The 23,038-nt window shown below is 44.9% G+C and overlaps 1 protein-coding gene across 8 annotated transcripts in view; it reads left to right on the top strand.

Moving 5' to 3' along the window:
• The window catches only part of PUM2 (pumilio RNA binding family member 2), a 117,129-nt gene that overhangs the window by 18,902 nt on the left and 75,189 nt on the right, over positions 1-23,038 (top strand). For 7 of the 8 annotated variants that reach the window (XR_008890988.1, XM_056564268.1, XM_056564265.1 and 4 more), the window contains exons 2-4: positions 9,934-10,252; positions 19,426-19,494; positions 21,477-21,582. Coding sequence is in view for 7 of the 8 variants with exons in the window: in XM_056564265.1 (XP_056420240.1) it covers positions 9,934-10,252; positions 19,426-19,494; positions 21,477-21,582 (494 nt within the window). In the remaining variant the exon portion in view is untranslated. The remainder of the gene's footprint in view (positions 1-9,933; positions 10,253-19,425; positions 19,495-21,476; positions 21,583-23,038) is intronic. The other variant, XM_056564267.1, reaches the window with a different exon arrangement.

Below are 23,038 nucleotides of genomic sequence, written 5' to 3'. Positions count from 1 at the left end.
CCTGTCATAGGGATGTAGATGTGCACAGTCCCGCTCCTGTCATAGGGATGTAGATGTACACAGTCCCGCTCCTGTCATAGGGATGTAGAGGTGCACAGTCCCGCTCCTGTCATAGGGATGTAGAGGTGCACAGTCCCGCTCCTGTCATAGGGATGTAGAGGTACACAGTCCCGCTCCTGTCATAGGGATGTAGATGTACACAGTCCCGCTCCTATCATAGGGATGTAGATGTGCACAGTCCCGCTCCTGTCATAGGGATGTAGATGTACACAGTCCCGCTCCTATCATAGGGATGTAGATGTGCACAGTCCCGCTCCTGTCATAGGGATGTAGATGTGCACAGTCCCGCTCCTGTCATAGGGATGTAGAGGTGCACAGTCCTGCTCCTGTCATAGGGATGTAGATGTGCACAGTCCCGCTCCTGTCATAGGGATGTAGATGTACACAGTCCCGCTCCTGTCATAGGGATGTAGATGTACACAGTCCCGCTCCTGTCATAGGGATGTAGATGTGCACAGTCCCGCTCCTGTCATAGGGATGTAGAGGTGCACAGTCCCGCTCCTGTCATAGGGATGTAGATGTGCACAGTCCCTCTCCTGTCATAGGGATGTAGAGGTGCACAGTCCCGCTCCTATCATAGGGATGTAGATGTGCACAGTCCCGCTCCTGTCATAGGGATGTAGATGTACACAGTCCTCCTGTCATAGGGATGTAGATGTACACAGTCCCGCTCCTGTCATAGGGATGTAGATGTACACAGTCCCGCTCCTGTCATAGGGATGTAGAGGTGCACAGTCCCGCTCCTGTCATAGGGATGTAGATGTACACAGTCCTCCTGTCATAGGGATGTAGATGTACACAGTCCCGCTCCTGTCATAGGGATGTAGATGTGCACAGTCCCGCTCTGGTCATAGGGATGTAGAGGTGCACAGTCCCGCTCCTGTCATAGGGATGTAGATGTACACAGTCCCTCTCCTGTCATAGGGATGTAGATGTACACAGTCCCGCTCCTGTCATAGGGATGTAGAGGTACACAGTCCCTCTCCTGTCATAGGGATGTAGATGTACACAGTCCTCCTGTCATAGGGATGTAGAGGCGCACAGTCCCGCTCTGGTCATAGGGATGTAGAGGTGCACAGTCCCGCTCCTATCATAGGGATGTAGATGTGCACAGTCCTCCTGTCATAGGGATGTAGATGTACACAGTCCCGCTCCTGTCATAGGGATGTAGAGGTACACAGTCCCGCTCCTGTCATAGGGATGTAGATGTACACAGTCCCTCTCCTGTCATAGGGATGTAGATGTACACAGTCCCGCTCCTGTCATAGGGATGTAGATGTGCACAGTCCCGCTCTGGTCATAGGGATGTAGAGGTGCACAGTCCCGCTCCTATCATAGGGATGTAGATGTGCACAGTCCCGCTCCTATCATAGGGATGTAGATGTGCACAGTCCTCCTGTCATAGGGATGTAGATGTACACAGTCCCGCTCCTGTCATAGGGATGTAGAGGTACACAGTCCCGCTCCTGTCATAGGGATGTAGATGTGCACAGTCCCGCTCCTGTCATAGGGATGTAGATGTGCACAGTCCCGCTCCTGTCATAGGGATGTAGATGTACACAGTCCCTCTCCTGTCATAGGGATGTAGAGGTGCACAGTCCCTCTCCTGTCATAGGGATGTAGATGTACACAGTCCCGCTCCGGTCATAGGGATGTAGATGTGCACAGTCCTCCTGTCATAGGGATGTAGATGTGCACAGTCCCGCTCCTGTCATAGGGATGTAGATGTACACAGTCCCGCTCCTGTCATAGGGATGTAGATGTACACAGTCCCTCTCCTGTCATAGGGATGTAGATGTACACAGTCCCGCTCCTGTCATAGGGATGTAGATGTGCACAGTCCCGCTCTGGTCATAGGGATGTAGAGGTGCACAGTCCTGCTCCTATCATAGGGATGTAGATGTGCACAGTCCTCCTGTCATAGGGATGTAGATGTACACAGTCCCGCTCCTGTCATAGGGATGTAGAGGTACACAGTCCCGCTCCTGTCATAGGGATGTAGATGTACACAGTCCCGCTCCTGTCATAGGGATGTAGATGTACACAGTCCCTCTCCTGTCATAGGGATGTAGATGTGCACAGTCCCGCTCCGGTCATAGGGATGTAGAGGTGCACAGTCCCGCTCCTATCATAGGGATGTAGATGTGCACAGTCCTCCTGTCATAGGGATGTAGATGTACACAGTCCCGCTCTGGTCATAGGGATGTAGAGGTGCACAGTCCCGCTCCTGTCATAGGGATGGAGATGTACACAGTCCCTCTCCTGTCATAGGGATGTAGATGTGCACAGTCCCGCTCCGGTCATAGGGATGTAGAGGTGCACAGTCCCGCTCCTATCATAGGGATGTAGATGTGCACAGTCCTCCTGTCATAGGGATGTAGATGTACACAGTCCCGCTCTGGTCATAGGGATGTAGAGGTGCACAGTCCCGCTCCTGTCATAGGGATGGAGATGTACACAGTCCCTCTCCTGTCATAGGGATGTAGATGTACACAGTCCCGCTCCTGTCATAGGGATGTAGATGTGCACAGTCCCGCTCTGGTCATAGGGATGTAGATGTACACAGTCCCGCTCCTGTCATAGGGATGTAGAGGTACACAGTCCCGCTCTGGTCATAGGGATGTAGATGTGCACAGTCCCGCTCCTGTCATAGGGATGTAGAGGTGCACAGTCCCTCCTGTCATAGGGATGTAGATGTACACAGTCCTCCTGTCATAGGGATGTAGATGTACACAGTCCCGCTCTGGTCATAGGGATGTAGAGGTGCACAGTCCCGCTCCGGTCATAGGGATGTAGATGTGCACAGTCCTCCTGTCATAGGGATGTAGATGTGCACAGTCCCGCTCTGGTCATAGGGATGTAGATGTGCACAGTCCCGCTCTGGTCATAGGGATGTAGATGTACACAGTCCCGCTCCTGTCATAGGGATGTAGATGTACACAGTCCCGCTCCTGTCATAGGGATGTAGATGTGCACAGTCCCGCTCCTGTCATAGGGATGTAGATGTACACAGTCCCGCTCCTGTCATAGGGATGTAGATGTACACAGTCCCGCTCCTGTCATAGGGATGTAGATGTGCACAGTCCCGCTCTGGTCATAGGGATGTAGAGGTGCACAGTCCCGCTCCTGTCATAGGGATGTAGATGTACACAGTCCCGCTCCTGTCATAGGGATGTAGATGTGCACAGTCCCTCTCCTGTCATAGGGATGTAGATGTACACAGTCCCGCTCCTGTCATAGGGATGTAGAGGTGCACAGTCCTCCTGTCATAGGGATGTAGATGTACACAGTCCTCATGTCATAGGGATGTAGAGGCGCACAGTCCCGCTCCTGTCATAGGGATGTAGAGGTGCACAGTCCCGCTCTGGTCATAGGGATGTAGAGGTGCACAGTCCCGCTCCTGTCATAGGGATGTAGATGTACACAGTCCCGCTCCTGTCATAGGGATGTAGATGTACACAGTCCCTCTCCTGTCATAGGGATGTAGATGTACACAGTCCTCATGTCATAGGGATGTAGAGGCGCACAGTCCCGCTCCTGTCATAGGGATGTAGAGGTGCACAGTCCCGCTCCGGTCATAGGGATGTAGATGTGCACAGTCCTCCTGTCATAGGGATGTAGATGTGCACAGTCCCGCTCCTGTCATAGGGATGTAGATGTACACAGTCCCGCTCCTGTCATAGGGATGTAGATGTACACAGTCCCTCTCCTGTCATAGGGATGTAGATGTACACAGTCCCGCTCCTGTCATAGGGATGTAGATGTGCACAGTCCCGCTCTGGTCATAGGGATGTAGAGGTGCACAGTCCCGCTCCTATCATAGGGATGTAGATGTACACAGTCCCTCTCCTGTCATAGGGATGTAGATGTACACAGTCCCGCTCCTATCATAGGGATGTAGATGTGCACAGTCCTCCTGTCATAGGGATGTAGATGTACACAGTCCCGCTCCTGTCATAGGGATGTAGATGTACACAGTCCCGCTCCGGTCATAGGGATGTAGATGTACATAGTCCTGCTCCTGTCATAGGGATGTAGATGTGCACAGTCCCGCTCCTGTCATAGGGATGTAGATGTACACAGTCCCGCTCCTGTCATAGGGATGTAGATGTGCACAGTCCCGCTCCTGTCATAGGGATGTAGAGGTGCACAGTCCCGCTCCTGTCATAGGGATGTAGAGGTGCACAGTCCCGCTCCTGTCATAGGGATGTAGATGTGCACAGTCCCGCTCCTGTCATAGGGATGTAGATGTGCACAGTCCCGCTCCTGTCATAGGGATGTAGATGTACACAGTCCCTCTCCTGTCATAGGGATGTAGATGTGCACAGTCCCGCTCCTGTCATAGGGATGTAGATGTACACAGTCCCTCTCCTGTCATAGGGATGTAGATGTGCACAGTCCTCCTGTCATAGGGATGTAGAGGTGCACAGTCCCGCTCCTGTCATAGGGATGTAGATGTGCACAGTCCCGCTCCTGTCATATGGATGTAGATGTGCACAGTCCCGCTCCTGTCATAGGGATGTAGATGTGCACAGTCCCGCTCCTGTCATAGGGATGTAGATGTGCACAGTCCCTCTCCTGTCATAGGGATGTAGAGGTGCACAGTCCCGCTCCTGTCATAGGGATGTAGAGGTGCACAGTCCCGCTCCTGTCATAGGGATGTAGAGGTGCACAGTCCCGCTCCTGTCATAGGGATGTAGAGGTGCACAGTCCTCCTGTCATAGGGATGTAGAGGTGCACAGTCCTCCTGTCATAGGGATGTAGAGGTGCACAGTCCTCCTGTCATAGGGATGTAGAGGTGCACAGTCCCTCTCCTGTCATAGGGATGTAGATGTGCACAGTCCTCCTGTCATAGGGATGTAGATGTACACAGTCCCGCTCCTGTCATAGGGATGTAGATGTGCACAGTCCCGCTCCTGTCATAGGGATGTAGATGTGCACAGTCCCGCTCCTGTCATATGGATGTAGATGTGCACAGTCCCGCTCCTGTCATAGGGATGTAGATGTGCACAGTCCCTCTCCTGTCATAGGGATGTAGATGTGCACAGTCCCGCTCCTGTCATAGGGATGTAGAGGTGCACAGTCCCGCTCCTGTCATAGGGATGTAGAGGTGCACAGTCCCTCTCCTGTCATAGGGATGTAGAGGTGCACAGTCCCGCTCCTGTCATAGGGATGTAGAGGTGCACAGTCCCTCTCCTGTCATAGGGATGTAGATGTGCACAGTCCCGCTCCTGTCATAGGGATGTAGAGGTGCACAGTCCCTCTCCTGTCATAGGGATGTAGATGTGCACAGTCCATGTTTTGTGTACTTAGTAAATTTCCAGACTCTTTAGTGCTAATTCTGACTGTAAAGTAATACACAGCCAGGGGTGTGTGGTATATGACATAGAAGCTTTAAAGGGTTACTCCACCAGCCAGCGTTCGGAAGTGTTCCGAATGCTTTTTTCATGCTGCGGGGGTTGGCCACGCTCCCTCGTGACGTCACGGCATTGCCTCCTCAATGCAAGTCTATGGGAGGGGCGTGACGTCAGTCACGTCCCTCCCATAGACTTGCATTGAGGGGGCTTGGTCGTGGCATCACAAGGGGCGTGACCGACCACCCGCATCATGAAAGCAGCCTTTGAAACATTTACGTCTGAACGCTGGCTGGTGGAGTACCCCTTTAAGTGTTATATTTAGGGCGCAGCCTTCCTTTATCCTGGAATCCAGACACACATACACATCACCACCATGGTTGAAATTTAACTGGAGGCAAACACAAATAAGTCCCCCGTTTTTCCTAAATGTCCCATTGAGCCGCGCACACCTCTCTGTAATCATAAACCCCACATAGTTGGCAGCTTAATGTGTGTCCAGACAGCGGTCACATCAAGGTGGTGTGCGACAAGGAAACCTGGTGTGGGTCTTGACACGGTACAGGAGGCCCCGACACAAGGCGCTGGAGGATAATGATCGTGTGTGCGCGGGTATAACACACGTATTAGAAAGCAGATTGGAGCCTTTGCTTTGTTTGTCACATCCCAAAAATAGCCAGTCAGCGATTCCCCTGTGGGGGTAATGTCATTCTAGCCATAGGGCACTCCTCTTGTGTTTCCTGAACAAGGCACCTGTGTTCTCTGCTGTTGTCGCCATCATACCTTCTATCCGGGAGGAATCACAGTCCTGTTATGTGGTCGCTGTATCTGAAGCTGTTACCCATACCCACTGCATAAACCAGTGTTTCCCAACCAGGGTGCCTCCAGCTGTTGCAAAACTAAAACTCCCAGCATGCCCGGGCAGCCTTTGGGTACCTGTCCCACTCGTGAAGTTCTGTTACTGATTCATCACGTAAGGAATTCTTTCCCGCATTGGCTGCTGACAATGCTTTGTTGCTGACGATAACATCTCGGTTAGGCTGATGGCGTGCGGAGTGTGGCCTCCTGCGTTCCTCCACTCCAGCGTGTTGTGACTCATAAGGAGCCTTTGTTCGTTTTTCTGTTTGCTTGTATATTGCCTTATTGTTCTGTAAAGTAATCATTGCGGGTTGGAGTGGGGTTTGTTTGTCTCTTTCCTCAGGTCTTTTACAGATCTATCACACTTTCCTTTATCCTTGCTATGTCCTTTTTTTGGAAAGCTTAAAGGGGTTATCCAGAAAAAAAACTTATATATATATATATATATATATATATATATATCAGCTGGCTCCAGAAAGTTAAACAGATTTGTAAATTATGTCTCTAATTTTTTAAAAATCCTTTCAGTACTTATGAGCTGCTGAAGTTGAATTGTTCTTGTCTAAGTGCTCTCTCTGACACCTGTCTCAGTAACTGTCCAGAGTAGAAGCAAATCCCCATAGCAAACCTCTACTACTCTGTGCAGTTCCCGAGACAAACAGAAATGGTAGCAGAGAGAACTCAACTTCAGCAGCTCATAATTATTGAAAAGATTAAGATTTTTTAATACAAGTAATTTACAAATATGTTTAACTTTCTGGAGCCAGTTGAGATATATATATATATATAATCTCTCTCTCTCATCTTTCTTTATCTCTTATCTCTTTCTTTATCTCTTATCTCTATCATAAAAAAAAAAATGTTTTCCTGGAATACCCCTTTAAATATTCCCACCACACATATGACCACTGGACCACATCTTAAGGCTCTCCAACGTCCTTCATTATGGAAAGGTGTCAGCCGCAGATAGCCACTACCCACTTGGTATAACACTGGCCCAGCTCCTGTGTGCATGCCCATACTCTATTGCCCAACCTATGATGTAAATGTATGTCATGAGTCAGGAAGAGGTTAATGGAAAGGGCTTCCAAAACCTAAGTGCCATTACAAGCCCTGTCTTTGACTATGCTACAGGTGCTGTAAAGTTAGTGTAGTTCATAATATAGTGTCTGTACCTGTGTGTGATGGTTTTCTCACAATTCTTATGTGATTTTCGCCCCAATATTTATTTTTAACAGCATAACAAATTTCTCAGGTCTCGGGATTTCCCAGGTTTTAGTGCGTCGAGACCTGACATCACTAGTCAGATGATCAGAGGAAGCCAGTCCTGATTCAATTTTGCAACAGCTGTAGGCCCCTGGTTAGAAAACACTGTGTTTCAATGGGTGGGGTGGCTGATTTTTTTAAAATCAACGTTTTCCACAGGAGTACTCCTTTAAGAATCTAGGACACAGCAAAAAAGTTAGGAGCCAGGATGCCACACGTCACGTGACATTATATGATCAGTAATTAGTTTCCCCACCCCGCTGTCGTTTCCCCTCATCTCACCCTGTGTGTCACAGTCATTACTCTCCCCTTATCTCCCTCTCCCAGTTGTTACAGTTTTTACTGTCCCCTCATCTCTCTCCCTGTGTCAGTTTTACTGTCCTAATATCTCCCCCCCCCTTTGTATCAGTCATTACTGTCCCCTCATCTCCCCTCCTGTGTGTCACAATATCTATTGTCCCCTAAAAAAAATAACAAACTGTTTTACTAACCTCCATTCCCACGCTGATCCTCCCTTCTGCCATACTGAACAACAGATGTCTTTGGTCTGTGCTCCGGTGTCACGTGACGGCTACAGCCAATCAGCAGCCTCGCTGTGACGCTCCATACTTCTGAGTCAGTCGCTGATTGGCTGCGGTGGTCACCTGAGGTCCGCTGCTTCTGTATCACCGGAGCGTCAACCACAGGCAGAGTTGGGAGGGTCAGTGCAGGAATGAAGGTAAGTAAAACCGTTTGTTTCTTTAAAGGGGTACTCCGGTGGAAAACGTATTTAGTTATTTATTTATTTATTTTTTAAATTAACTGGTGCCAGAAAATTAAACAGATTTGTAAATTACTTCTATTAAAAAAATCTTAATCCTTCCAGTACTTATTAGCTGCTGAATACTACAGAGGAAATAATTTTTATTTTTGGAACACAGAGCTCTCTGCTGACATCACGAGCATGGTGCTCTCTGCTGACATCTCTGTCCATTTTAGGAACTGTCCAGAGCAGCATATGTTTGCTATGGGGCTTTTCTCCTACTCTGAACAGTTCTTAAAATGGACAGATATGTCAGCAGAGAGCACTGTACTCGTGATGTCAGCAGAGAGCTCTGTGTTCCAAAAAGAAAACAATTTCCTCTGTAGTATTGAGCAGCAAATAAGTACTGGAAGGATTAAGATTTTTTAATAGAAGAAATTTACAAATCTCTTTAACTTTCTGGCACCAGTTGATTAAAAAAAATGTTTTTTCCACCGGAGTACCACTTTAAAGGATGGACAGGGATGACAAAAACCTGGACGCCACCGTGAAGTTCTTATTTGTTCTGGAAACTGGGATTTGTCAAGCCCTGAGGTAGTGTCTAGAGATGAGCGAACTTACAGTAAATTTGAATCGTCACGAACTTCTCGGCTCGGCAGTTGATGACTTATCCTGCATAAATTAGTTCAGCTTTCCGGTGCTCCGGTGGGCTGGAAAAGGTGGATACAGTCCTAGGAGACTCTTTCCTAGGAATGTATCCACCTTTTCCAGCCCACCGGAAAGCTGAACTAATTTATGCAGGAAAAGTCATCAACTGCCGAGCCGAGAAGTTTGTGACGAATCGAATTTACTGTAAGTTTTCTCATCTTTAGTAGTGTCTGCAGCAGACTTACCGTACATTACCATCTGATGCAGCTCTGTAACACACCCCATCTGAATTCTGCATATACGAAAGAGGTGGTCACCATATAAACCAGTGTTTCCCAACCAGGGTGCCTCCAGCTGTTGCAAAACTACAACTCCCAGCATGCCCGGACAGCCGTTGGCTGTCCGGGCATGCTGGGAGTTTTAGTTTTGCAACAGCTGGAGGCACCCTGGTTGGGAAACACTGATATAAACTATGTTTAAGGGTGCGTTCACACGCTAGTAGCTAGCAGCGAGTTTCCCGCATCTTGAAACCCGCTGCTAGGAGTAGCGTGTGAACGCACCCTAAAGGGGTTTTCCGAATCAAACGCAAAGCTAATGACCCCCTGCTACAGGTGTAAAGTAATATACACCCCACTCGCCTTGCATGGTCCAGCAGCGCCGACACTCCAATCTACTCCGCCATCTTGCTTCCTCCGATGGTGTGCTCTCCCTGCTCATCTCATTGGGTTTTGGAAATAGACAGCAGCCTCAGTGGCCTCCAGATAATTATAGCCTCTAAGCAGGAGCAATGTTGGTCTTGGTGACTTTCTTTTTTTTTTCTTTTTTTTTTTTAGGGAACAATATTTGTGAATAAATTTATATTTATATATGTATACAAATACATAATTTGATTGAGATCGTAATGGATCATGTGCAGTGATATCTGTATTTCTCTTGTTTTAGTGATCTGGTTCTTTTTTGTTTCCAATCTGTTCCTCACTTATTCATTTTTTTCTTTCTTTTTAGGTGCCTATGTGGAATGAACGTTCCATGCGCCATAGGCATGAATGAAGTGGCGTGGCAAGAGACCAGAGGAATAATGCATGCCAGCAATGGGCAGGAGGCATTGGGGGTTGGGATCCCCTCTGGAGGAGCAACATCAGGGCCCATTGGAAATAACCCACATGCCATTCCTCCGGGGGCCACTGGTGCCCAGGTGCCTCTGAGCGGCCGCTCTCAGGATGATGCCACGGTGGGATATTTCTTCCAGAGGCAAGCTGGAGAACAGGTGAACGGCTACACAAATAAACACCGCTGGCCGACAGGGGATAGCGTGGAAGCTTCAGTAAGTAGCATTGTTCCTTAATTTTAAAGGGGTTATCCCAAGATTAAAAGTTACCATCTTTCCTTAGGGATAGTTGATAACTGCTTCACTCTTTATGGGATTTCCTCTTACAGAAGTCCTGTAGACAGTAAATGTGGTATAGTGACAGTGAGTGGTGGTAAAGCATGCACAGTAATGTTCCATCCTCATAATTGTGGGGGTCCCAGTGGTTTGCCCCCATCGATCAGCTATTGATCCCTATCCTATGGATAGATGGTAAGTTTTAGTCTCGGGATAACTCCTTTAAAACAAATTATATATGGCTGAGGTCTGTTTCTACCCTGTCTCTACTTACTGAGATCTCCCCATTACAAGGGCAAAAAATCATTAAAGAGCACCTCTCATTAGCTGGATACATTTTATAATCCTCCCCCTATCATGATGAACCACCCCCTGCCTTTATTTTTATAATTTTTTTAGTTTTCTACCTTGATATTGCTCTGTATTATCTGCTTAGTTACAATCACAGACAGGGAAGGGGCGTTCCCCAGCAGACGTGACATCATCTGAAGCCATACAGGGGAGAACTTCCTCCCTCACTCTGCAGCACACAGCAGTTTAAGTGTGAGATGAGCTATGATTGGCTAAGGCTGCACAAACCCTCTCCGCACTCCAGACTGCATTTCCTGATTTTGGACTTCTGCCAGGCAAGCCGGAGTCCAAAGTCTGTGCAAAAGATCAGGGAAAATGTGCTCTGGACAGGTAGGGAGACACCTAGTGGCAGCTTTTTTAAACACAAATAAAACGTAGAAAACTTCTTTAGAAAATTTTTTTTATTTACCATAAGGAGTGCAATAGCAAAAATTTGTTTTAATGAGAGTGCCCATTTAAAGCCACCTACTGTAGGAAATTCTACCAACTTAGGCCCTGTTCACACACGCCATGCCTTCTGGTTATGATGGAAGCCATGACACTGTGTGTTCACTGTACAGTGAGGCGTTTCATCCTGTGCTATTCTTGGTGGAAGGAAAAAAAACCTGAAATCGCTGTGAAGATAATTCTCTAATGGAGCGTTCAATGGGAGGGGATTTATCCCATGTAAATCTATGAGAAAAATATTACTAGTCATGCAGGTATCCTACGAATGCTGATGTACTGAGGATTGTATCTCCGGCATTCATTGTGTAAATCAGTGTTTCCCAACCAGGGTGCCTCCAGATGTTGCAAAACTACAACTCCCAGCATGCCCGGACAGCCTTTGGCTGTCCGGGCATGCTGGGAGTTGTAGTTTTGCAACAGCTGGAGGCACCCTGGTTGGGAAACACTGGTGTGCAGGACTACTGTGGGATAGCCCTCCAGACTTTTCATGGCCTCTCTGTGATCTGGAGCCTCCTGTGCTGTTGTCTTCGGATGTTACAGATTCTGCCCAGTTGTTGCTTAGTTGTAGATGGCAGATTGTGTAAGGAGAAAATTGATATTAATTACTTAAAGGGGTATTCCAGGAAAATACTTTTTATATATATAATATCAACTGGCTCCGGAAAGTTAAACAGATTTGTAAATTACTTCTATTAAAAAATCTTAATCCTTTCAATAATTATCAGCTGCTGAAGTTGAGTTGTTCTTTCTTTCTGTCTGGCAACAGTGCTCTCTGCTGACATCTCTGCTTGTCTCGGGAACTGCACAGAGTAGAAGAGGTTTACTATGGGGATTTGGTGTCATCAGGTGAGACAGGTGTCATCAGAGAGCACTTAGACAGAAAACAACAACTCAACTTCAGCAGCTCATAAGTATTGAAAGGATTACGGTTTGTTAATAGAAGTAATTCACAAATCTGTTTAACTTTCTGGAGCCAGTTGATATAGATAGATAGATAGATAGATAGATGTTTATATATATATATATATATATATATATATATATATATATATATATATATAAAAACATTTTTTCCTGGATAACCCCTTTTAAGACTTTGTTTGAAATTGTGCTACAAAAATAGTCTTCCTCTTAACTTTGTTTTGCATGTAGAGCATTAGGGTCTCCTTGTACAATTCCTAGTGGCTATTTTCCATATGTGAGGAGGTCATATAGATGTATCAGAAGTAAATTATAAGAGACTGCTGCCCTACTTGAATATTAGACTTGTGATTCTGTAGATTTCTGTCAATCCCGTTTAGTGTGATTCCACATTAGGCTGTTCACACGGTGCAATTTTCAGGCTGAACCTGGCAGAAAAAAATCCACTCAGAAATCCAGTTGCAGCAGAGTCTTATTGTTTGCAATAGGTTTCCGCTGCACTGTGCACACGTGGGAATTTCTGCAGCAGAAACCTGTGCTGGGAAAATTCCGGTTCTATCCTCTACAGAAAGAATTGACTTTTCAATATTTTCTGCAGAATCTGCATGGAGATGCCAGTGCTGTCTCCATGGAGACGGCGCATTTCAGAGCGGCCCTAGTGCCGGCATATTCTGCTGGCGCCCTCTGTCTGCCTTTGAAATTTTCTGGGCAGGCATTCCACGATGTGAACATAGTGTTAGGGTGCGTTTACACGTAAATACGCACATGTGAACGCACCCTTGGGGTACATTCAGACAAGCAGATTTACAGCGTATTTTACACTGCGGATCCGCCGCTGAAGGACCTCTGCTGCCTTTACATGTGCATACTCGGAGCGGCAATACGCCGATACGTGCAGACACACGGAAGCGATGTGCGAGTCGTTGCGCATGTGCGGTGTACTCGCAGCCGCTCACCCTGCTCTTTGAGCTAGGCCGATAGCTGCCGCGATGCGCGAGTATACTGCGCGTGCGCGCGGCCACTCGCACTTCGCAGTCTTTCTGCTCTTAGTGGCGTATTGCAGCATACATAGGTCCTTCAGCGGCAGATCCGCAGCGAAATCTGCTTGTCTGAACGTACCCTTAGATGGGAAAATCCAGTAATCTGAGCGACCTGAATCAAGACCGGGTCATAGACTAACCTTGTGTCCAGAGCAGTGTTATCAAACTAGGATGCCTCCAGCTGTTGCAAAACTATAACTTTCAGCATGCCCGGACAGACATTTTTTTTTTTTTTTTTATGTTTTTGCAGACCTGAGTGGAAGCACATACCCTAGACAATTGCTGTAGGGTTGCTGAGTTGCCCATAGCAACCAATCAGATCGCTTCTTTCATTTTTGAAAAGGCCTCTGAAAAATGAAAGCAGCGATCTGATTGGCTGCTATGGGCAACTCTCTGGTTTAACTGGGATGATTCTTTAGTGCAGCGTTTCCAGCCAGGGTGCTTCCAGCTGTTGCAAAACTACAACTCTCAGCATGCCCTGACAGCTTTCGGCTGTCTGGGCATGCTGGGAGTTGTATGTTTGCAATAGCTGGAGGCACCCTGGTTGGGAAACGCTGCTTTAGTGTCTCATCCCCTTCTTAGTGTGACTCAAAAATGTGGAAATCTTGGTAGTTTTAATAGGGCTCCACAGGTTCTCAGACTTTCCAGGGCACTCGTAATGGTTCCTGTACTTTTTATAGACGTTTAGTCTCACTAGTGTAGATATGACGGTGTGTTTATGGTTGTAGATATGGCAGTAATTCTATAGTTCTGTTTTTCTTTGTATTATGCTTTAGTCCTGGGGATGTAGGAGGAAATGCAGAGATGATAGAATACAAAGTACACTAGATGATATTTCATATATGTATGACAGCCTGGTTGTTTTGGGTGTATAGTCTGAGCTATTGTTTCCCAAGCAGAGTGCCTCCAGCTGTTGCAAAACAACAACTCCCAGCATGCCCAGACAGCCTTTGGCTGTCTGGGCATGCTGGGAGTTGTAGTTTTGCAACAGCTGGAGGCACTCTGCTTGGGAAACAATGGTCTGAGCCTTTGATGGTACTTGATATCATTTTACTATATATAAGCCATTGTGTGGTAATTTTACTATAGGTGAAAACTCATAGGTACTGCCGGCTGTGGGCAGAGTATTTGGGATGATTCATGGTATATTCACACGGTGACCCCACGTCATATCGGGTCGGTCCCGGCATGTATCTGATGCCGGGGCTTATAGCGCACGGCAGCGATCGCGGTGCCGCGCGCTATTAACCCTTTAGACGCGGCGTTCAAAGTTGAACGCCGCATCTAAACTGAAAGTGAAAGCTGCCCGGCTGCTCAGCGGGGCTGATCGGAACTACCACAGTGAAAATGCGATATCCCATATATCAGCTGGGACACGAGTGGAACTCCTCTTACCTGCCTACGGCGTGTCCCTTTGGCGATTGATCGCTCCAAGCCTGAGCTTCAGACTTGAGCAATCGACCGCCGATAACGCTCATCATTGCAAAGCGATGGCTTTGCAGTGAACAGTGCTTGCAATCAGTGTGTGCAGTGTTATAGGTCCCTATGGGAGCTATAACACTGCAAAAAAAAAGTGTAAAAAAAAAATAAAGTTCATAAATGTGATTTAACCCTTTCCTTAATAAAAGTTCAAATCACCCACTTTTCCCATAAAAAAAAACACAATGTAAATAAAAATAAATATAAACATATGTGGTATCGCCGCGTGCGTAAATGTCCGAACTATAAAAATATATAATTAAACCGCACGGTCAATGGCGTACACACAAAAAAAATTCAAAAGTCCAAAGGAACATTGACAAAATTGAAAAAATGAATAAAAAGCGATCAAAAAGTCCGATCAATACAAAACAATTTTAAACGTATAAATTTTCCTGCATGTAGTTATGATTTTTTACAGAAGTACGACAAAATCAAACCTATAAATGCAGGGTATCATTTTAATCATATGGACCTACAGAATAAAGAAAATGTGTCATTTTTACCGAAAAATTTACTGCGTAGAAACGGAAGACCCCAAAAGTTACAAAATTGCTTTTTTCTTCAATTTCGTCACACAATGATTTTTTTTTCCGTTTCCTGTGGATTTTTGGGTAAAATGACTGATGTCACAGCAAAGTAGAATTGGTGGCGCAAAAAATAAGCCATAATATGGATTTTTAGGTGCAAAATTGAAAGGGTTATATTTTTTAAAAGGTGAGGTGGAGAAAACGAAAGTGCAAAAATGGAAAAACGCGTGGTCCTTAAGGGGTTAAAATATAATATTTTCTATAAAGTGGGCTGTAACTCACCCATCCACCTTCAGTGACATATAAACGCCCCCGTCTTCCATTCAACACACTGTCTCTGTTTGTAAGCAAACAGAGTGTGCAGGACCGGAGCAACTGTTCACAGTCCTCGCGCTCTCGCGATGTTTGCTCAGGGCTACAGACGGCCAATCCAGTGTACACTAGTGTGCGCAGGCGCGTTCAGGTATGAGCGCATATGCGCGCAAACGTGAAAAACCATTCACGTACGTGCATATCCTCGTGCATGCGTACCCGTAATTGCACCCGATGTTTCAAGATGGAATTGCGGATATCACGAGAACTGACTTCTATCATGGGGCACATGCGTTATCTGTTCTCCTGATCTCTCGTAGCCATCTTGAATGCTGGAAAAAATCAATTATTGCCCAGAGTCTGCAAATAGAAATGCGGTTGTCACTATCAACCTGTGTCTGCAGGGATGAAGAGTAACACTAATACCATCATAGTAAATATAAGTATATTAATGTATATAGAAAAGAGTCCCTCAGTAATAAACACACACACACACATACATGCATGCTATACATTTTTTATTTTTTTATATTTTTTTTTAAAATTGGTTCCGTCCGTGAACTATATATAATACTCCACGGCCCGTAACTACTATAGTTATGGACGTCAGGAGGGTGTACAGAACACTCTCCAGCCCGTGCCTGGTACATAGGAGGAGCACAACATGGTCAGGCACATAAACCACCTTTTTTCTACCTACTTTGGAGTGCCGCATCTTCCTTTTGTGACTGGACATTCAAGGGATATTGAGCCCTATCCCAGATAGCAGAGCACCACTTGGACCTGGAGTCCTGAACACAGTGTCGGTTCTGATTACTATATATATATATATATATATATATATATATATATATATATATATATATATATATATAATATAAAAATACAAAAAATATTGCAGCACAACTCAGAAAAATGTAGTGGGTGCCAAGCAACCCAGGCCCGATCAAGGCCAACCAGATACATAAACTAAGCAATGGTGCAGCACTCCAATTCCGGTAAAAAAGATTTGTGTATTTATTCACCACATCTCAAAAATACAGCAACGTTTCAGCTCAACAATAGAGCCTTTCTCAAGCTTAGTAACAACTGCCAGGTAAGGGGTTTTATACCCAATCAAGTGTATACAATCAACAAATAATTAAAACAATCCAAAGTGTATAATCCATAATCAATACAATACAGTGCATTAATAAAGTTCTCATTCAAAGTATCACAAAGAGTATTATTATAGTACATAAAGTGTTAGATGATTAAAAACATATACATAGATAAAAATGCTTGAAACTTTAGACTCATAGTTAATGACATAATTAATAATATGCAAAACATCTGTAATAAACATGATTGTACATCGTAGTCGCATGGAAGAACTCACCTGCTCTGTATGTCTAATGGCGCTGACGGCTTGTGGTGTTCTGCTGTGCGCATGCGCCAACCTCCTGACGCGGCCGGCTCGTACTAACTCGCCGGACGCATGCGTCAGAAAACAAAACAAACGAGTCATGTGCCGAAGCACATGACTTGTATGTCAGCTGACCCGTTACCTCGGATACCTCCGACGCTAACAAGCTGTCACAGATGTCCGGAACGGGAAATTTATAATGGGTAAATAAAGTAACATATGGTGGATGTGGCATTACATGTACTGAGGCATCACTAGTGCGTGATATTAACAAGAAATGAAAATTAATACTTAAAGATAACTAATACTAAATAGTGCATTACAGGACACCTGTGCAAGATACTCAAAATGAAATACATAAAAAATCTGTAAAAATACATTATAGTGTTATTTTGTGTAAAAAAAAATTTAATCTAAAAATTAAATTAATATAAATTCAGAATGTACACCATCCACACAAAGGGTCATAAAGGGAGAGGACACCAAGGGATGGTCAGGAATCCTCTGGGTCAAAACTACTGAAAAAAATAATAAATAAAATAAATACAAATAAAAAATGTGTATGAAAAAATAAAATAAACAAATAAATATGAACACCATCAACAAATCAATAATTCAACAAAAGTAAAACAAATACTCTTTGTGATACTTTGAATGAGCACTTTATTAATGCACTGTATTGTATTGATTATGGATTATACACTTTGGATTGTTTTAATTATTTGTTGATTGTATACACTTGATTGGGTATAAAAACCCCTTACCTGGCAGTTGTCACTAAGCTTGAGAAAGGCTCTATTGTTGAGCTGAAACGTTGCTGTATTTTTGAGATGTGGTGAATAAATACACAAATCTTTTTTACCGGAATTGGAGTGCTGCACCATTGCTTAGTTTATATATATATATATATATATATATATATATATATATATATATATGGGGTCATTTACTATTGTATAGTTTTTTTTTTTTATGTCTGTTTCGGCTGTTTCCCGACTCCTCTTTCCCTTCACTTTTACTAAATTGGCGCACATTTTATGCGCAATGCTTATTTTCGCGCGCACAATGTTTTTAAAGACATAAATTAATAACCGGAGTGGGAAAAATTCCAGTCACAAGCTCAGGGACTGTCCAGGCATGCTGGGAGTTGTAGTTCTGCAACACCTGAAGGGCCAGATGTTACAGAATTACAACTCCCAGCATGCCTGGACTGTGTGGGCATGCTGGGAGTTGTAGTCTGGAGTCAGCGGTGGAGGTGATCCTCACTGCTGCCTCCACTGCTGTCGCCGCCTGATGCTTACTGCAAGTCCTGCCGCCATGATGATGCTGCCACAGGTCCCGTCTGCAAGTCCCCGTAGATGCCGCCGCCGATATTGCCGCCAGGTACCCGTAACCCCCGCCACTATCTTCTCCCCACTCTGTCCCAACATCCAGGGGCTGGCAGAGCGGGGATTTGAATGGTAAATCGACCGACCCCCCCCCCATTTTATAATAGTAAAAACCCGACTAGTTTTAGTTGTTTTTTTTATTTTTATAAATTGGTAGGGTTTGGCCAAAATGTCGGGAACACGCCCCTTTTTCGGTTTCCTAAGGGAAAATGTCGGGAAGGTCGGGAAAGTATGTTGCATAAAGGCAAACTATGTCTGCGCCATGGCACAGACATCGTGCCCTTTAAATATCGTAAAAACGCTTTAAATATCGCAAAAAAAAAAATTGCTGTCAGGAAAAAATTTGTAAATGGCCCCCAGTGTGTGTGTGTGTGTGTGTGTGTGTGTGTGTGTGTGTGTGTGTGTGTGTGTATTCTCAAAATAAAATGTAATGAAATGCCTTATTAGAAGATGAATTACCCTGAATCCCTCCAAATAAATGAATGGTTAGCGATGATGAGAAAGGAGTTTAGAATGTAAAAAAAATAATATAATATGAAAATATATTTATTGGATAAATGATGTAATGTATTAAGAGGAAGAGTTTTTATGGGGAAAAATATGTTTTTTTTTATTATTTTTTAGGGAGGGAAGTATTAAGTTAAAAAGATATTTTATTGTGAAAAAAATGTTTTATGAATTGTAAAATTAATAGACCGATAAAGAATTTATGAAAAAAAATACTCCTTTTAATCTATTAACTGATCAAAACACACAAGCATTTAATTACAGTACTTTTTTTTTTTTGGAAAGTTATTTATTTTTTTCCTTTTAATTATGTCTAAATAAAAATTCGGATTTCCCACTCTGTCATAATGATGACATGTAGGGTTCCAGCTGACCTGGTTTACCCTCTGAATACTGATGGTCACTATGAATTGTCCACAGACACCTTCTGCAGGGGGAGGGATGAATGTAAACAAATTCCCCAAAATCCCTTCTCTGCCCAATGTGTCATCTGAAAACCCCTGTAACTCATATGACTAAATGCTAAAGCAAAATGAGAATCCCTGCAGATCTCGTCCAGTGCTGCAGTGTTGGATTGTCAGTATCCAGACCGTGTCCTGCTCCCGAATACACCACGGGCTCCGAGACCTGCAGCCTTCATCTGTAGTCAATTTACTGGGGTTAGGTGAGGATATTATATTTTTTGCTGTGCGCAGACTGTGGATAGAGTTACAGCAATGTTTCTCGTTTCTAGGTGAGGTCTGCGGATGACATGAATCATGACTTCCAGGCGCTCGCTTTAGAATCTCGAGGAATGGGAGAGGTAAGAGCCAGCGCTCCTTTTTATAAATCGTACTCATTTTTCTGCAATAATGCTGCTTGTGTGATGGGAATATACTGAGCCTATAAAAGTATTCACACCCCTTCCTCCTGTTTTATTGGGTAGTATATAGGAACATTTGCATTATTGCACAACAGTAACAAAAACGCAGAATTGACTTAAAAAAAAAAGCAAAAAAAGGCAAAAAAAAAGAAACCCAGTATAATTTCTTGAAACTATTCTTTACCTGTTTTGGTTGGTAAACAAAAAATGCTTAATGGGATTATCCAAGATTATAAAAACAGAGTTGATTTATTCCAAAAAACAGCTCCACACTTGTCATCAGGTTGTGTATGGTATTGCAGCTCAGTTCTATTGAAGTGAAGTATTGGAGTACCACACCAAACCTGAGGACAGGTGTAGAGCTGTTTTTGAGAGAAATTGGCTCTTTAACCATTCACCTTAGTTTGCAGTAAGGCAGTATTTAGCTTTGACATAAGCTCCATGGGTTTAGTGCTTAACCTTTAGTCGTGGCAAAGAAAAGCACTAGATCACCACCTAAAATGCTCTTTTCACTCACGTGTTGGGAATAAAAGTCTTAAGAAAACCCGCTGCTGCTGAAGGAGCAAGGAGCTTATGAAACTTTTCCTAGAACAATTATTATTATTTTTTTTTATAATTGTTCTTGTGTACACTAGGGGGCAGGGTATGCGGTCATCTCATTATTATCTCTGGAGTAAAAACTAGTATAGTAACACTGCCAAACAGTGTGTGTCCACCTATTGCAATACTATAAGCCTAGGTTAAGACTACGGAATTTCCGCCTGCAATTCCGCTTTGAAATTGCAGGCGGAAATTCCGCTTGCTAAAATGTCTAGTACAGTGAATGGGTTTCCGTTCACAAATTCACACTTCAGAATTTGTGAACGGAAAATCCGCTTGGAAATTTCCCCCTGAAGAACGGTGTTGCTCTTTCTTCAGGCGGAAATCTGCACGGAACACATTGCAGTCTATGGGAGACTGCAGTGTCGGCGCGGTCCTAGCACCGACTGATTCGGTCTAGCGCTGGCCGCATTCGGTATTTACGGGCGGAAATTTTCTGCCCAGAGATTCCGTAGTCTGAACCTAGCCTAACTCCCAACTAGAGATGAGCGAACTTACAGTAAATTCGATTCGTCACGAACTTCTCGGCTCGGCAGTTGATGACTTTTCCTGACTTTCCTAGGACTGTATCCACCTTTTCCAGCCCACCGGAGCACCGGAAAGCTGAACTAATTTATGCAGGATAAGTCATCAACTGCCGAGCCGAGAAGTTCGTGACATGTAACACCTCTATAATATGGCTTTAGACAAATAATACAGGATCAGCTACTGCCAATGGTTGATGGACACAGCTCGCCTCCTCTCATCTCTGGACAGGTCATAAAGCATGCCCAGAACGCTCTCCTTGTTGGGAAGATTAACAAGAACTGGTGCAAATTTACTTGCGTTTTTGATTTGCCATTTTAATCTGTGTATATACACCCCTTGCTTTCACCCAGTGTCCATTTAAAGGGAAACGGACAGCTTATTCACCCACACTAAACCTGGTAAACTGGGTTATAGTGCGAGTGAACCTGGGCACAGGGATATGTAACTTATAAAAATAAATAAAATAATGAGAGGGATTATTTATAAAATAAACCTAGTCTGATCCTTTTATCCAGGAGAAACAATAATCCATTCTATGAATAGGAAGGAAATCCCATCAGAGCTGTGACTGTATGTGGAGCCATCATTGTGCAGTCACTGTATATAAGGAGGGGGATGTCTCTGGGTTTGTGTCATCTGTCTTATAAAATACAATGGGCTTTGTCATTTTTACTTCTGGTTATTTGCACTGAAGTGCTGCTGTAGTGTGGAGAATCACAAGGAGCATTTCTGTGAAGTCATCTCTTGTTTACATTGTTTACATCCTGCTCTTTTTTTATTATTTATTTTTAAAGCTCCTACCGGCCAAAAAGTTTTGGGAACCTGAAGATCCAGCCAAAGATGGACAGAAAGGGATGTTCCTTCCAGGCGAATGGCGGGAGAATACATGGGGAGCATCTCGTAAGTAAAATGTTTTTTTGTTTCTAATAAGTGATTGCATGGTGTCAGAGTGATGGCGTGTGATTACTCTGTAGGTCCCATTTTTATTCTACTAAAACCCCAGCAGTTTTAACAGCTTCACGTGAGCTAGAACACACTGATGGAAATGTACATCTCTTCCATACGGAGTTACTAGTGGTAAAGGTGTACCTGTCGTGTATGTGTACATGAGGAGCAGCACTATTTCTGGACATTACATACAGTGGTCCCTCAACATACGATGGTAATCCGTTCCAAATGGACCATCGTATGTTGAGGGATCCGTGCAATGTAAAGTATAGGACAGTGGTCTACAACCTGCAGACCTCCAGATGTTGCAAAACTAAAACACCCAGCATGCCCGGACAGCCGTTGGCTGTCCGGGCATGCTGGGAGTTGTAGCTTTGCAACATCTGGAGGTTCCGCAGGTTGAAGACCACTGGTATAGGAAGTTGTACTCACCTAGTCCCCACTGCTCCGGACCGTTACCGCTCGTCACCGCTGCACTGTATGTCACCCTCCATCGCTGTCGCTGCGTCCCCGGGGTGTCCACGATGCTCTGGCAAGGCCTCTGCTTCCCCGGCATCCTCGCTCTCCGTCGCCGCCATCATGTCGCTACGCACGCCGCTCCTATTGGATGACGGGACGGCGTGCGCAGCGACGTGATGACGATGATGGAGAGCACCGATGATGCAGGGGATCCCGAAGAGGACGTGTCGGAGCCCCGAGGACAGGTAAGTGATAGTCAGCGGACCACACGGGGCACTGTAAATGGCTATCCCGTGGCAGCTGAAGCAGTCTGCGCTGCCGGATAGCCGTTTATGCGATGGCCCCGACATACAAAAGCATCGTATGTTGATGCTGCCTTCAACATGCGATGGCCTCTGAGAGGCCATCGTATGTTGAAATTATCGTATGTCGGGGGGGTCACTGTATTTGTATATGGTATGTTTCAGTAGATTTCTGCTCTTCAGACTTCATCTATAATTTTTAGTTCTTCCAGAACTGGTGGGAGGAGCTCCCTCTTCCCCGCTCCATAAATAGTTTTCACTATTTTTAGTCCCTATAGGAGACTATTACAAGCAATCATTAGATTTCAAACACTGAACAATGCTGAGCAATAGAACAGCACTGATCAGTGTTATTGGTGCTTGATTGCTACAGGCTGCCATGGCTTCCTGCAGTAAGGGAGCAGTGATTTCACCAGCTGGAGTCAGGTAAGAGACCTCCGGCTATCCTTTTAGCTGATGGGGATCCCACAATTTCGACGCTGTGGTCCCGATCAGCCCACTGAGCTAGCCAGAATGAATTTTTTTTTTTCTGTTTTACATGCACCAATCAACTTTGATCGTGGCATCTAAACGGTTATTGCCAGACATCGGCCTGATCGATGTCCAGCATTAGCTATGGGTCCCAGCTGCTGATAACAACCAGGACC

Source organism: Hyla sarda, chromosome 3 (genome assembly GCF_029499605.1).
Source record: "Hyla sarda isolate aHylSar1 chromosome 3, aHylSar1.hap1, whole genome shotgun sequence".
Taxonomy (NCBI): Eukaryota; Metazoa; Chordata; class Amphibia; order Anura; family Hylidae; genus Hyla; species Hyla sarda.
This window is presented reverse-complemented; position numbering and strand designations above follow the sequence as displayed.